The sequence below is a fragment of the Caloenas nicobarica genome, chromosome 5 (assembly GCF_036013445.1).
Source record: "Caloenas nicobarica isolate bCalNic1 chromosome 5, bCalNic1.hap1, whole genome shotgun sequence".
Classification (NCBI taxonomy): Eukaryota; Metazoa; Chordata; class Aves; order Columbiformes; family Columbidae; genus Caloenas; species Caloenas nicobarica.
In genome coordinates this window covers 47,082,609-47,097,906 of record NC_088249.1, presented here as the reverse complement: position 1 = coordinate 47,097,906, position 15,298 = coordinate 47,082,609, and the positions used below count along the sequence as shown (strand labels likewise).

Genomic DNA, 15,298 nt, shown 5'->3' with positions numbered 1-15,298 from the left:
CTTTTTACGTGACATTTGATTTGGCTTTCAATCTCTGTTTTCCTCAGGTCTTCCCATGAGACAGAACTCCCTGTACAAACTCCCTGCACAAACTCCCTGCACAGACTGCCTCAGTGCGGAAAGAAATCATATCAACCCCTAAGCAATCAACAGTGCTCACTAACAACATTTAGCATTTAGATTGTATTTTATACCATTGAAACACTGCATAGCCAGAAGCTATTTATCCCTTTTAAACTCTGTAAGGAAAGTGAATAGCTTGCAGATTTATATATGGAAAAGCCACAGCCAGGATCTTGCCCAGGGCTTCTTCAGTGGACGTGGTTGTTGACTCAAGCTGAAAAATTTCCCCTTTTTTCTGCTAAGTGCAGAAAAGAGGACTTATAGTTTGATAGTTGTCTTATATGTCAAAATCCACTTGATAGGCTTCATAATAAGAGAGGTGTAATCTTACTGCTGTAGAAACCAGAGCAACAAAATGCAAATTAAAATACAAAATGATGTTGCTTCTATTGTTTGTAATAATAAAGTAACATCAAATAGTATACCTATTGACCACCTTAATAAAGGACTAATTCTGAAGAATTCCAGTTAGTTTATAAGTGAAGTGTGACACAAACTTGAAAAATACTCTGTTACTGGTCTTTTTAAATGCTGCCACCTATATGTCAGAACAAATCACAGAATCACAGAATCACAGAATCACAGAATATTAGGGATTGGAAGGGACCTCAAAAGATCATCTAGTCCAATCCCCCTGCCAGGGCAGGAACACCTAGATGAGGTTACACAGGAAGGTGTCCAGATGGGTTTTGAATGTCTCCAGAGAAGGAGACTGCACAACCCCCCTGGGCAGCCTGTTCCAGTGTTCTGTTACCCTCACTGAGAAGAAGTTTCTTCTCAAATTAAAGTGGAACCTCTTGTGTTCCAGTTTGAACCCATTACCCCTTGTCCTATCATTGGTTGTCACCGAGAAGAGCTTGGCTCCCTCCTCATGACACTCACCCTTTGTAAACATAAATGAAGTCACCCCTCAGTCTCCTCTTCTTCAAATTCAAGAGACGCAGCTCCTTCAGCCTCTCCTCACACGGGAGATGCTTCACTCCCTTAATTATCTTCGTTGCCCTGCACTGGACTCTCTCCAGCAGTTCCTATCTTTATTGAACTGAGGGGCCCAGAACTGGACACAATATTCCAGATGCAATCTCAACAGGGCAGAGTAGAGGGGAAGGAAAACCTCTCTTGACCTGCTAACCACACTGCTTCTAATACACCCCAGGATGCCATTGGTCTTCTTGGCCACAAGGGCACAGTGCTGGCTCATGGTCATCCTGCTGTCCACCAGGACCCCCAGGTCCCTTTCCCCTACACTGCTCTCTAATAGGCCACTCCCCAACCTATACTGGAACCTGGGGTTGTTGCTGCCCAGATGCAAGACTCTACACTTGCCCTTGTTATATTTCATTAAATTTTTCCCCGCCCAACTCTCCAGCCTGTCTAGGTCTCGCTGGATGGCAGCACAGCCCTCTGGTATGTTGGCCACTCCTTCCAGCTTGGTGTCATCAGAAAACTGGCTGATAGTACACTCGATTCCCTCATCCAAGTCATTGATGAATATATTGAATAATACTGGCCCCAGAACTGACCCTTGAGGCACTCCACTAGATACAGGCCTCCAACCAGACTCTGCCCCATTGACCACAACTCTCTGGCTTCTTTCCTTCAGCCATTTCACAGTCCACCTCACTACCCGGTCATCCAGACCACAGCTCCTCAGTTTAGCTGTGAGGATGCTGTGGGAGATGGCGTCAAATGCTTTACTGAAGTCAAGGTAGACCACATCCACTGCTTTGCCACCATCTATCCACCTCGTTATGCCCTCATAAAAGGCTGTGAGGTTGGTTAAGCATGATTTCCCTTTGGTGAAGCCATGTTGACTGCCCCTAATGACCCTCTTATCCTTGATATGCCTTGAGATGGCACCAAGGATAAGGTGTTCCTTCACTTTCCCAGGGATGGAGGTGAGGCTGACCGGTCTATAGTTACCCGGGTCCTCCTTCTTGCCCTTTTTGAAGACTGGAGTGACATTTGCTTTCCTCCAGTCCTCAGGCACCTCTCCCCTTTCCCAAGACTTGGCAAAGATGATGGAGAGTGGTCCAGCAATGACTTCAGCCAGCTCCCTCAGCACCCGCGGGTGCATCCCATCTGGACCCATGGATTTATGGATGTCCAGATTGCTTAATTGCTCCCTAACCCAGTCCTCATCAACTGAGGCAAACTCCTCCATTGCCCTGCCTTCCTCTGGGGCCTCAGGGGTATGGGGCTCCTCAGGACAGCCTCCGGCAGAGTAAAGACAAAGGCGGTGTTTGGTAACTCTGCCTTCTCTGTGTCTTCTGTCACCAGGGCACCCACCCCATTCATCAGTGGGCCTACATTGCCTCTGGTGTTAGTTTTATCTGCCATGTATTTGAAGAAGCTCTTTCTGTTGTTCTTGACCCCTCTTGCCAGGTTTAATTCTAAGGAGGCCTTAGCTTTTCTAGTTGCCTCCCTACGTCCTCTGACAGCAGCCTTATATTCTTCCCAAGTGGCCAGCCCCTCCTTCCATGATCTGTAAACCCTCCTCTTCCACTTGAGCTTACCCAGCAGTCCCCTGTTTAACCACGCAGGTCTCCTGGCTCCCCTCCTTGACTTCCTACGTGTCGGGATGCTCTGATCTTGAGCTTGGTAGAAGCAGTCCCTGAATGTTAACCAACTATCTTGGGCCTCTTTACCTTCAAGCAGCCTTGCCCAAGGGATTTCCCCCACCAATTGTTCGAAAAGGCCAAAGTTGGCCTTGCTGAAGTCCAGGGTTGCAATTCTGCTTGCTGTTCTGTTCCCGCCACACGAGATCCTGAACTCCACCATCTCATGGTCGCTGCAACCAAGGCAGCCCTCCACCTTTACTGCTTCAACCAGACCCTCCTGTTAGTGAGGACGAGATCCAGCAGTGCACATCTCCTAGTCGGCTCCTCCACCATTTGCATCAGAAAGTTGTCATCAATGCACTGGAGGAACCTCCTGGACTGTGGCTGGCTGGCTGAGCAGTCCTTCCAGCAAACATCAGGGTAGTTAAAATCCCCCACAACAACCAGGGCCTGTGACTGTGAGGCCACGCTCAGCTGCCCGTAGAAGGCCTCATCAGCTTCCTCACCCTGATCTGGTGGCCTGTAATAGACTCCCACAACAGTATCAGCCCTGCCAGCCTGCCCCTTAATTCTCACTCACAGACTCTCAACTTGCTCCTCATCTGTGCCTGACCAGTACTGAATACATTGTAGTTGCCCTCTGACATAACGAGCAACTCCACCACTTCGCCTGGCTGGCCTGTCTTTCCTGAAAAGGACATAGCCATCCTTGATCACATTCCAGTCATGTGAGCTGTCCCACCATGTCTCTGTAATTGCCACCAGGTCATAATCTCCTGACCGAACACAGGTTTCTAACTCCTCCTGCTTATTCCCCATGCTACATACATTGGTGTACAGGCATTTCAGGGAGTGAGCTGAGCACACTGATTTCACCCTAGGGATATGGGAGGCCTCCCAGTCTTCATCAATTCTAGAGTGCTGCCCCACTGATTCTAGCCTAGCTACAACCCCGTCCCCCTTCGAATCTAGTTTAAAGCCCTCCGAATGAGCCCCACTAATTCCTGTCCCAGCATCATTTTGCCCCTGCGAGATAAACCTTTCCCACGTATCGCTGTCCAGACTGGTGTCTTATAAAACTAGCTGTTATCAAAGAATCCAAGTGAAAAATGTCATACCTTACCACTATAATTACAACAAGCTTTTATCTCTACTTATTATTGGCAACAGTTCAGTTTCTCTGTACTTTGTTTAGCTTTAAAGGGCAGATCACTTAGCTGAGTTAGCAACTGTACATTAAGTGGCTCAGAGTTGACAGTGTGAAAAGCGTGATAGAAAATACATATTAAAACATCCGTCAAAACCAATGCTTTTTGCGAGGTGTCCTGGAAGAATCGTTCTAGTGAGTTTCTTTTCCCTCTTTTTTTTTTTTTCCTCAGCTTATTGTCCTAAGTGCAATGTCTTTTAAGGTTTGAATGAATACAGCTGCTTCTTAAAAATAAAAAAAAAAAAAGAAAAAGCAGCCCATAGATTTGGCTAGCATGCAAATTAATTGTAGCTGTTTTCATTAGACAACACTGGGCTGAAAGCCTGAAAACAGGGCAATGCTTTGCATTGTGGGATTTTGGCATAGTTAACTGTGATTGGCAAAGTAAAATTGTTGCCCTAAACCACAACTTTAATGCATCGTGTGGAGACAGCATGTGTATCGTAGAGTGTTTAATCGCTCTTTCTCACTGAATTTAATCTGTAACTGTAAGTAGCTGAAGGCAACAATGAATATGATGAGGCCTTCTCCAGGGATGGATGGAGAATGCCAAGTACCTTTGTGTTGGTGACAGAATTCCTTTCCAGGCCTGGTGACAAATCACTTGCTGCAGGGCTTGCAGGATGGTTAGGTAATAATAAGTAATATTTGTATAAAGTACAAAATATGTAAAAAGCATGTCTAGAGACCTTGAGTGTGCTATTTTTAAATGCAAGAGAAAATTAAAATAGGACTAATTAAATGTATAGGTGAGACAGCATAGGCAAGGATATCAGATTCTCATCCTAATCTGTCTTGGAGCTCTGAAGTGCTGTAAACTTGTCTTTTCAAAGTCCCAGTTCTCTGTAACCCCACAGAGGTTGAGGAGAACCCAAGTAACTCAGTTACTTTGAAGCTGAGGCCAAGCATAACTATTTGATTATTTAAATAATTATTTAGGCAAATTATATAAATATATGTTATTTTCCATTTTCTGTGCCTTTCCATTTATTTTTGAGCCTATATTAACATCCAGAAAAATCAGGTTGAGAAAGGGGATTCGGTATTATATTATGTGGATTTTTCCAAGTATTTGGCTCACCCCAGCTGGTGAATCTCTTTCTTTTTTCTTCTCCAATCTCTGCAATCCGTTTAACACTGCCTCAAGATGATTTCACACTAGGGTACTCTTTGGGACTAAAAGCCTAAAGCCTGAGAATCAGAGGAGACAGCAAAATTTAGCTTTTAAGCTTTTTTCATTATCACTACCTCTCTCCTCAGCTCCGCATTAACAGCATTTTTGTGAAATATAGTGTCTGAAAGTGGTAAAACGTGTAGCTGGGCATCATTTTGCTACAGTAAAGCTAAAGAATCAGACAAGACTTTGAACTTTTTCAGTCTTGAAAGTTCAAATCAGGTTTGTGACAATAGATTCTTTTTTCTATACTTATAATTAATGTAAGTGGTACACAATGAGCAAAAACTAAATAGAGGAGAATCGATCGGTTTCCAAATATGCTTGCATTAAAGTATGCTGGACTTGAGTAAAATAATCAGAGTTCACTGCCATATCATCCAGGAAGTTGATGCCTCATGGTATGAGAAGAGGTACATTTCAGAATCTCTTCTCAGGTTTTTGATATCATTACCTGCTCAGTTATCTCTATCTATGGTGCCATTGGCAGTATCCAAGGCTTTGCTGTTGCTAATTAATCACCTCCACAGAGAACATAATTAGCAATGTAATTAGGATCATCATCCACTAGTGCTGTAGCATCAGCCTAAACCAGCTGTGAGGTACTGGCTAGATCTTACAATAGCCTACGGTTCCTTTGGGAGCTCCCACTGAGAAGGAGGACTGTCAAAACTCCCCACTTTTTCTCTCTGAAGGAGTTTCTTGATTAAACATTATTAAGGAAAGCAGCATTTACTGATTAGGCTTTCATATGCTGTCACGCAGCCAGGATAGAGAGACAAAGCTTGTTTCTGGCATGTCTACTGGCAAAGAAAGGTTGATTATCACATTCTTATGGGGTGATTGAAGGGAATTTGAAACTTTGTTTGCATTAGTAATGAACCTTAAAATAGTGGAGTTGACATTCTGAGTATGACAAGCGCTTCTTGCTAAAAGCAAAAATAAATTTCCTTCTGTTCTAATTTTTGTTGTCTTTCTGAGCTATTGCCAGATTGTTACATAACAGTGCTTCCTCCTCGTCTTCTCTCCACAGATTGGTCTATTGGCGGTGGGGAAGCTGATAGTACAGGAATAATCAGTGCTTCTATCAGGAGGTGATACAAACGTCCAGGCTTTCCTTCCTTCAGTGAGGATATATATTTAGGGTGCAAGTTTGAAACAGTAACAGAAGAAGCGATTGCCTTTAAATGAGCATTCACATCTTCCTTCTGTCCTACAAATGGTTTTGACCAAGTTCTGGAAGTTCAAAAAAAACCAGTTGCAGAGTATTTCAAGACATAGTATATATACCTGTGGACTGCACTGTTCTCAGAAAGCTTTCTCACTTAACTGATGCAGAGTAAAATCAGATGCTATGCTGAGAACAAGTACGGAAAGCACACAGATGACTAGAGATAGATATAAGCAACCAACAGAATAGGCATGAAAACTGGAAACCACTTATACGTGAATCATGAATCAAAACCCCAAAATCCAGGAATGAACTATCCAAGGGAATGAATTAATCTCTTTTTAAAAGAACATTCTACTTTACAAGTCTAAAGTCCTGCTGACTTTGAAATATTACACAATTTCCAGAAGAAAACTAAATGAAGAATTTGATTATGGATTTTTTACTTAGGCTTAGCTAGGAAATAATTATTTTCAAATGTAGATTTACAGGAGAATGAGAGGTCTGTAACTCCGCTACTGTGGTAAAAGTGTGCAGGTAGAGAGAAGTTGCTGCTTCTTCCTTTTGACCCTGCATCTATGTACCCCTTGGTTCTATTCACTAACATTAAACAACACTCTGAAAATATATTCTGAGATTTCAAGAGGAAATGAAGCTACTAAAATGTAGTATGAAGTTGTAAAGAAACTTGTGTATCAGCCAGAAAAAATAGTAGGTAGATTTGCATAATCCTTTGACTAAATAGCAAGACATATGGTTCCCTTAAGTTCCTTCATAAAAATGTTACTGAGACAAGATGGACACATCTGAGATGTAGCACAGATGAGTTTGATTCATATTAAAAGATATTTCTAAACCTAAGGCATGTCCTTCTGAGGCTGTCATAGAAAGCAAACCCACTGTTCCGAGTATGAACGTTTTGCTTAAGTGTGCAAAGGAAGAGTGATCCATAAAGCCTGTGCATATGTGAACTGTGGACCAAATCCTGCCTGTATGGAAAGCTTACATGTTCCTGTGTCCCAGATGTACAGAAGTCCTCTCAAGTACCTCTTTTTGGAAAGCTCAGGGAGGGACAAACATCCATGAAATATTCTCAGACAGGAGAGTCATCTGGTACTGTAGTGGGCAATATTTATACTTCTACCAGATATTTTTATTAATGTTTTGAGAGAGTCCATGTAAAGACACTTTGCAAAGATTCTTTATGTCAAATTTACAGGTGGTGAAACTCTAGCAAAAGAGAATTGAATGAGACTGCCCAGCTAATCAATGGCAAGAGCAGGATTCAGTCTGGTATCTTGTAACTCCTGCCCCAGACATTTCTGCTCAGGACCTTACTTCTTATGGAAGAGATTAATCTAATCCCAGGTGTTCTCTGACTTTAGGACTGTCTACATCCAGATTTTTAATTCAGTCTCCTCCACAAAGAAGACCTACCAGTCTATTCTCAACCAAGTTTGATTTTTCCTTAGTATAGTTGTCCCATCCCAACTCAACTGGGGCGAGGGCAAAGTTTAACTTTTGAATGCTCTGCGCAGTTACACAAAGTGACTACAATCACCCAAGAGGTTCGATTAAGTCACGAATTTACTAGACACCACTCAGTGGGATTACTGTGAATAGTGGCTTGGCAAAAGTTTGTAACTATATCATAAAAACTTAGCAGGACTTTAACAACAAAACTCACAAGATACTACTCTTACATGCCCAGAATAAAGTTAGAAAGAGAGAGAGAGGAAAAAGAGAGATAGGTTAAGGTATCAGAAGAAAAGGTAAGATCTCACCACTCAGTTGTTCTCTGTAGCTGTCTTGGTGGTGGTTGCAAAACTTCGTTAATGCCGTGCAGCACACACACACGCACACACACACATACACAAACACATACACAAAACACACTCACAAAACACAAACTAAAAAGTGTCCCAAATGAGGAAGTTTTATAACCCAATTTGCATGTGAGATAGGAGAGGGCAGTTCTTCTCCTCTATCTGCTTGCTCTTCATGCTAATTAAGAAGATTGTTCCAGAAATGAGTTGGTGGTCAAAAATTTAGAGGAATGGTTGTAGTCCTGACCAGAAGTGAGTTGTTTTGTCCATTAGGGGTAGCTGGTGGTTCGTGATTTCTCCTAGTGGCTGATTGTCTGCTAGGTGACCCATCTTGGTCATCCCAGTTTCCCAGGAATGAAACACTGTTAATTGTCTTTATCTCAAAAATTTACGCCTTCGTTCTGCAGGGCCTTGAGGTAGAGTGTCTGCCTTCGCAGCCACCTAACTTTTCCTGGCAAAAGTTGCAAAAAACAGCTGTTTAAGGAATAACATACACCAATAATGAGTCCTTTGTGTTGCAAAGGTTGGGGGGCACACTTCAAGGCTCTCACAGTAGTATAGTTTGTTATCTAGATGCTCAGGACTGCATAGATCTGTTTTAAAGATAGCTGCCTATATTACATATTATGCAACAGTAAGTACAGCACAGTTTGACTAGTAAGCTTCTGCCTGTGTCTGAGCACTACAAGATTTTACACAGGATTTTTCTAATTTATGCATTGAATGGAAGGGAAAAGTTGACTACTTTTCATTCAGCAGGATCATTAGTTCTCCCAGGAGAGGTGGAACAGACAGTGACTTCCTGTACACCCTTTTTTGATAAGCCTATTCAAGTGAAGTTCAGAACCTCGTTAGTTCCACAGCCATCAGACAGCAAAGCCCGAGAGGTAAGAGGTCAGAATTGTTGTGGTTTTGTTTTTGTTTTTGTTTTTTACCTGTTGGTCTCTAATGTTATTTCCACAAGAACAGAGGGATATAGATGGAGTGCGTGGAACTGTTATGAGTTAACAAATCAGATTATTAATTTTTAAATTATTAATGAATTCTTAAATGCATTAAGAATTGAGATAAACATTCTAACAGAAAGGTACTATTTTAACTTGCATGCTGCTGCTATATAATCCTACATTTAAAAAATGTGTGCTTCAATACTTCAAACTGTATGTGGGCTTTTTAATATTTAATTGGTGTAACTCACAGAATATTCAAGTAAACTCTTGCACTTCTTGAACTTTTAACAATTCTTTACTTATGTAGAATAAGGGCCAGTTAATTATCCACTGATCTCATGATCTGACAACATCCTGCAGTTCTCATTTGGCTGAATATAGAAACCATCTTTTGCAACAAAGAAGTAGTGAATGATCCCTTTAATGTGAAATTTAAAAGAAAAAAAAAGATTTTAGAATATATTGTGGTAAGAATTGGGATTTGTCCTCTTGGAAATTAGTAGTAGCAAGCCGCTGCTGAAGATCTGTGTTGTCTAGGTCTGTTGTGGAGCAGTTTCTATTATGGAGTCTGAGTCTTTTAGCCAGACACAAAAAATACAAGCTTTAATTTAGAATCACCATTTTCCCTAAAAATTTCAGTTCTTTTCAAACTGGAACAGAAGGTGTGGATTGTTCACAGGCTCATTTTAAGTCATTAAGCTTCCTATCAAAATAGCCAGTGTGAGCGTTAACTTTTGGGGATGATTCTATTGCAGAGGATTCTTCACAACTCTTTTCCCCTGCCTAATCATTAGAATAGAAGCTGAAGTTAGCTTCCAGCTAAAATGGGCCAGTTTTTGTAGTTTCATATGCTTATTGATGTCCCATGAAGCTTAAATCAAGTTTATAAATGACGTGTGACCAGGGAAGTATTGATGTTATAGCAGTGCATATGGTGCATCCTTTCCTGAGCTCAATTGTATTTAGTTCTTTGCAATAAACTCTTTACTATAAGGAACAAGCCTGCTTAGGGAAAAACTAAGTGTTCTAAAATGACCTTTCAAGCTTTAACACGCATCATTGCCTGAATGCAAATACTCTTTTCCCTTAGGATTGACATAATTCAAGGTTTTTGCCTTGAGATATATCCATTGGCACACACACACAAAACTAGAATGAGGTTTCGTAGTTTTCTCATTTCATAACTTTTGTATAAAACCAAAGAAGAAGGAAGGTTGTAGCAGTCTGCCGTGTTCATAAAGGATTGCGTGTGACTCTTTAAACTATAATTCATGAAAAATAGATAAAGATCCCACCGCATGCAAAATTCATTTCCATTTGAGGAGATGTTGAATTATGAAAGAGGAACTGAGTATTATTACATTGGTTAAGGGTTGCTGCATTTTTTAAGGACAAAGACATGATTTTCACAACCATTTGGCTGGTGCCAGGCTGCTCAAGATAAAGGCCTTCATCTCCCTGAACTGTATGCATATTTGAGCCTTCATTTATATAATATAACTGTGGCCTGATTTTTAGAACTGTCAAGACTGAACAAGTCCATTTTAAAATCCCTTAGTGCTTCAAATTGTCATTGCCTTTAAAATAAAGTCTTGTGTTGCTTATGTCAGGACTTGGTTAGAAAAAGATTTTCCCTGAAATAGAATCGTAAAATCATGTAGCTTGGCAAAGACCTTTATATCATTGAGTCTGACCATAAACCTAGCAGTGCCAAGTCCACCACTAAGCCATGTCTGTAAGCGCCAGATCCACACGTCTTTCAAATACCTCCAGGAGCGATGACTCCATCACTTCCCTGGGCAGCCTGTTCCAATGCCTGACAACCCTTTCAGTGAAAAAATATTTCCTAATATCCAATCTAAATGTCTCCTGATGCACCTTGAGGCCATTTCTTCTCATCTTATCACTTGTTACTTGGGAAAAGAGACCAACACCCACCTTACTGTAACCTCATTTCAGGTCTCCCCTCAGCCTCCTTTTCTCCAGGATAAACAACCCCAATTTTCTCAGGCGCTCCTCATAAGACTTGTGCTCCAGACCTTTCACTAGTTTGTTGCTCTTCTTTGAACTCTCTCCAGCACCTCAATGTCTTTCTTGTAGTGGGTGGCCCAAAACTGAACACAGTATTCGGGGTGGGGCCTCACTAGTGCTGAGTACAGTGGCACAATCACTTCCCTAGTCCTGCTGGCTATACTATTTCTGATACAAGTGAGGATGCTACTGGCTTTCATGGCCACCTGGGCACACTGCTGGCTCATATTCAGCAAGCTGTTGACCAGACCTCCAGGTCCTTTTCCTCCAGGCAGCTTTCCAGCCACCCTTCTCCAAGCCTGTAGTGTTGCATGGGCTTCTTGTGAACCAAGTGCATGACCTGATCCTTGTCCTTGTTGAACCTCATCCAATTGGCCTCAGCCCAATGATCCAGCCGGTCAGATCCCTTTGTAGAGCCTTCCTACCCTCCAGCAGCATAACACTCCCACCCAGCTTGGTGTCATCTGCAAACTTGATGAGAGTGCACTCAATCCCTTCATGCAGATCATTGATAAACAGATTAAATGGAACTGGCCCCAATACTGAGCCCTGGGGAACACCACTCATGACCAGAAGCCAACTGGATTTAACTCCATTCACCACAACTCTTTGGGCCGAGCCATCCAGCCAGTTTTGTACTCAGCGAAGAGTACACCTGTCCAAGCCGTAAGCAGCCAGTTTCTCCAGGGGAGTGCTGTGGGAAATGGTGTCAATGGCTTTACTAAAGTCTAGGTGGACAACAGCCACAGCCTTCATTCACTAACCGAGACCCCTTGTGATAGATGGAGATCAGGTTAGTCAAGCAGGACCTGCCTTTCATAAACCCATGCTGGCTGGGTTTGATTGCCTGGTTGAACTGTTTGTGCCATGTGATGGCACTCAGGATGATCTGCTACATAATCTTCCCCAGCACTGAGGTCAGACTGACAGGCCTGTAGATCCTTGGGTCTTCCTTCCGGCCCTTCTTGTAGATGGGCATCATGTTTGCTAATCTCCAGTCAACTGGGACCTCCCTGGTTAGCCAGGACTGCTGATAAATAATTGAAAGTGGCTTGGTGAAGCACCTCCACCAGCTCCCCCAGAACCCTTGGCCTCATAGACTTGTTTATGTGTAGCATGTCAGTCACCATTTCCCTTTGGATTATTGGGGCTTCATGCTGCTCCTTGTCCCTGTCTTCCAGCTCAGGTGGCTGGGTACCCTGAGAACAACTGGTCTTACTATTAAAGACTGAGGCAAAGAAGGCATTAAATACCTCAACCTTTTTCTCATCCTTTGTCACTATGTTTCCTCTCACATCCACTAAAGGATCGAGATTTTCCTTAACCCGGCTTTTCTTGCTCATGTATTTGTAGAAACATTTTTTATTGTCTTTTACAGCAGTAACCAGAGTAAGTTCTAGCTGGGCTTTGGCCCTTCTAATTTTCTCCCTGTATAACTTCATGGCATCCTTGTAGTCCTCTGAAGTTGCCTGCCCCTTCTTCCAAAGGTCATAAACTCTTCTTTTATCCCTGCATTCCAGCCAAAGCTCTCTGTTCAGGCAGGCTACTCTTCTTTCCTGCTGGCTCATCTTTTGGCATATGGGGCAGCCTGCTCCTGCACCTCTAAGATTAGCCTTGTGGTGATTAGCCTTCCTGGACTCCTTTGTCCTTCAGGACTGCCTCCCAAGGGACTCTGCCAACCAGCCTCTTAAACAGGTCAAAGTCTGCCCTCCTGGAGACATCCCTGCTTTGAAATGAGACTGTTCTCTCACCATCAAAACATCCTATGAAAAACAAGCTTCATAGTGCAATGTAAGATGTCGAATGTCCATGCTATGGACGTATTTGTGAAGGACTTTAGGAGAAGGTGTGTATTTCTGAACGTATTGCTAAGGAAATTTTAAAGAAAGAAGGTCTGCTAAGAGCCAGTGTATAACTTGGCTAATTGTTAAAGAAAGCTTGTCTCCTTGAAAAAGTTTTTCTGTCAAAAGCTGTTGGGAAGAGGCTCAGTGAATAACACAGCCAATTATTTGTGTTGTCCACCAATGTCATTTCATCTTTCTTCCTGGGTTCTAGACATAAATATATTCTTGGATTTCAGTATCGACAAAGCAGCATACGTGACCTCCCACAGGCCACCGTGAATTGAAACAGCATTCTCTCCATGGTTCAAGCACATTATCACAGAACATTTACCTTTCCTACCCAGATATTTATTTTCTCATTTTTTCTATTTAATACTGTCTTTCACAAAATACTTTTTGTTTTGTTTTGTTTTTTAATTAACAGTATGTCTTAATGTCTGCTTCCTAGGGTCTTTGGTTGTTCTTATTTCCCCCCCTGCATATATGTGAGCGCAACTGAATGCGTGTTTTCCATCCACTCAATATAAGCATGCATTCAAAGAGGGGTTCATCTCACCTAACTTCAGCTTTAAACTTAGTCTAATTTAGTCCTTCTGTCATCAGAAGGTGGAGTTAAGCACCTTCAGAAAGTAATTCATCCCACTTGCTGTAGCCATTTGTCCTAAGATGAAATACATCTCCATCTGACTCTCAGGCTGGGTCTTTTTTGGCTAATTGACTACCTTAATCTAGAAGCCTAATTTTTATATGGCTGGTATGAGGGAAGATGAATTCTACCCTTCTATTCTCTATTGTTTGTCTTTATTTTGAGCATTCAGAAAAGTATTTTCCATGCCTATCATTTTATCTTTATTTGTGGAATGGTGGCATTTATAACCTAAAATACAACTTCCATTGAGTTGCTTTTGTTTAAGGTTTTACTGATAGGTCTCAACTGAGGTTTGTTTCTGCTAAGTGCTATGCATAAATGCAACAAGAACAAGGAGGAACTTGAAGACAGGACTGACTAAATGAAAGGAGATGGAAGAGTTACTTCTTCCCAGAGGCCAGTAAAGACACAGAGATAAAGTTACTTGTGCAGAATTAGGAAGCAGAAGTGGAAAACTGGTCAAGATTTACTGACTCCCAATCTAGTGCCCCAAGTTCAATATAAACTTTTTCTTTTTTTCTCCCAAGTACCCCAGTATATGTTAAACTTACATGAGTTAATAGCATACGTACCTTCCCCCCCCGTTTTTAAAATTTATTGTTATTGAACTAGTAAGTTTTTGCTTAAGTATACAACAAAATCATTGGTGAGTGTGTGTGTATCCTTTACATAATTTGAACAAGTGAATCAGTGCCATACTTACACAGAAATAAAGGTTTTAGAAAGACAGAGACAAGCTGTTCAATTTATGTAGCTCCACACAGATTAATAAAAAGAATAGAGTTGCCAATTATTAATAGGCTTTTGAAAGTCTGAACTTTAAGGTATTTTATTTACAACATTGCTTTGTAAAACAGCCTCTAGCAAAACACTTCAGTTATTAATATGAACATTACATTCTTTCCCCCATTAATTTGGACATGCATGAGCTGTACATGAAAAAGATTTTTTTTCTACAGAGAATAAGTCACAGGAGCAATCTTAAGCAAACTGACAGTTTTCTAATAGAGCAAAATTCTATTCCCAGAGAGCTCTCAAAAAGATTTTAATTAGATGTTAAATTAGACACCTGAAATTCACATATTTCCCTCAGCTCCTTGTGCAAATATAACAAGATAATAACTTGATCAGGTTCTATTGCAAAATGTCTTCCTTTGGAAATAGATCAAAATTGCAGTTTGCAGTATAAAAATTTTAGATTGCTTCTCTGCATGGAAGGTTGGTGTGAATGGCTTATTGGGAGAAGAAGAAAAAAAAAATCCCTAGTGCTTTGAGTACTCATTTGAGAGATGGAGCACACTGATAAATTTGCAATGTGAATACGCTTTTCAAATGTGCAGTGAGTGTGTAACAGAAAAATTGTTAACAGTAAAGTTGGATATGTTCTACTTTGGCATCTAATTCCACTTAGCAATTTGGAGTTGAGTTTTTTAAACAGAAGTTTTTCCAGTATTTCCCTGCACATGCATAAAATGTTCCTGGAATGACATAAAGGTCAACACAAAGGCCTAGTAAATGTGTGTATACTTTCCGTAACTATGTTGGCAAAGGAAGAATAGATTTGTTTTTGTAGAATCCCTATGAAGGTTTACTGTAATTTAAACTCTTCTTAGCTTAGTTACCTGTAGATGTGGTAACAAATACTGTTACAACCAAACGAACTGAAAAATAATTGCACCTTGCACCATATTTTAGAAGAGTGTTCTGTATTTCTTCAAAGGAAAGACAGGTACTGTACCCTGGATGCTAGTATCAGTTGTTA

The 15,298-nt window shown here is 41.3% G+C and overlaps 1 protein-coding gene across 4 annotated transcripts in view; it reads left to right on the top strand.

The window, feature by feature from the left end:
• IFTAP (intraflagellar transport associated protein) overlaps positions 1 to 15,298 on the top strand; it is a 61,277-nt gene that overhangs the window by 38,612 nt on the left and 7,367 nt on the right. For 3 of the 4 annotated variants that reach the window (XM_065636785.1, XM_065636783.1, XM_065636784.1), the window contains exon 6: positions 8,819 to 8,949. In XM_065636785.1, the coding sequence (XP_065492857.1) occupies positions 8,819 to 8,949 (131 nt within the window). The remainder of the gene's footprint in view (positions 1 to 8,818; positions 8,950 to 15,298) is intronic. The other variant, XM_065636786.1, reaches the window with a different exon arrangement.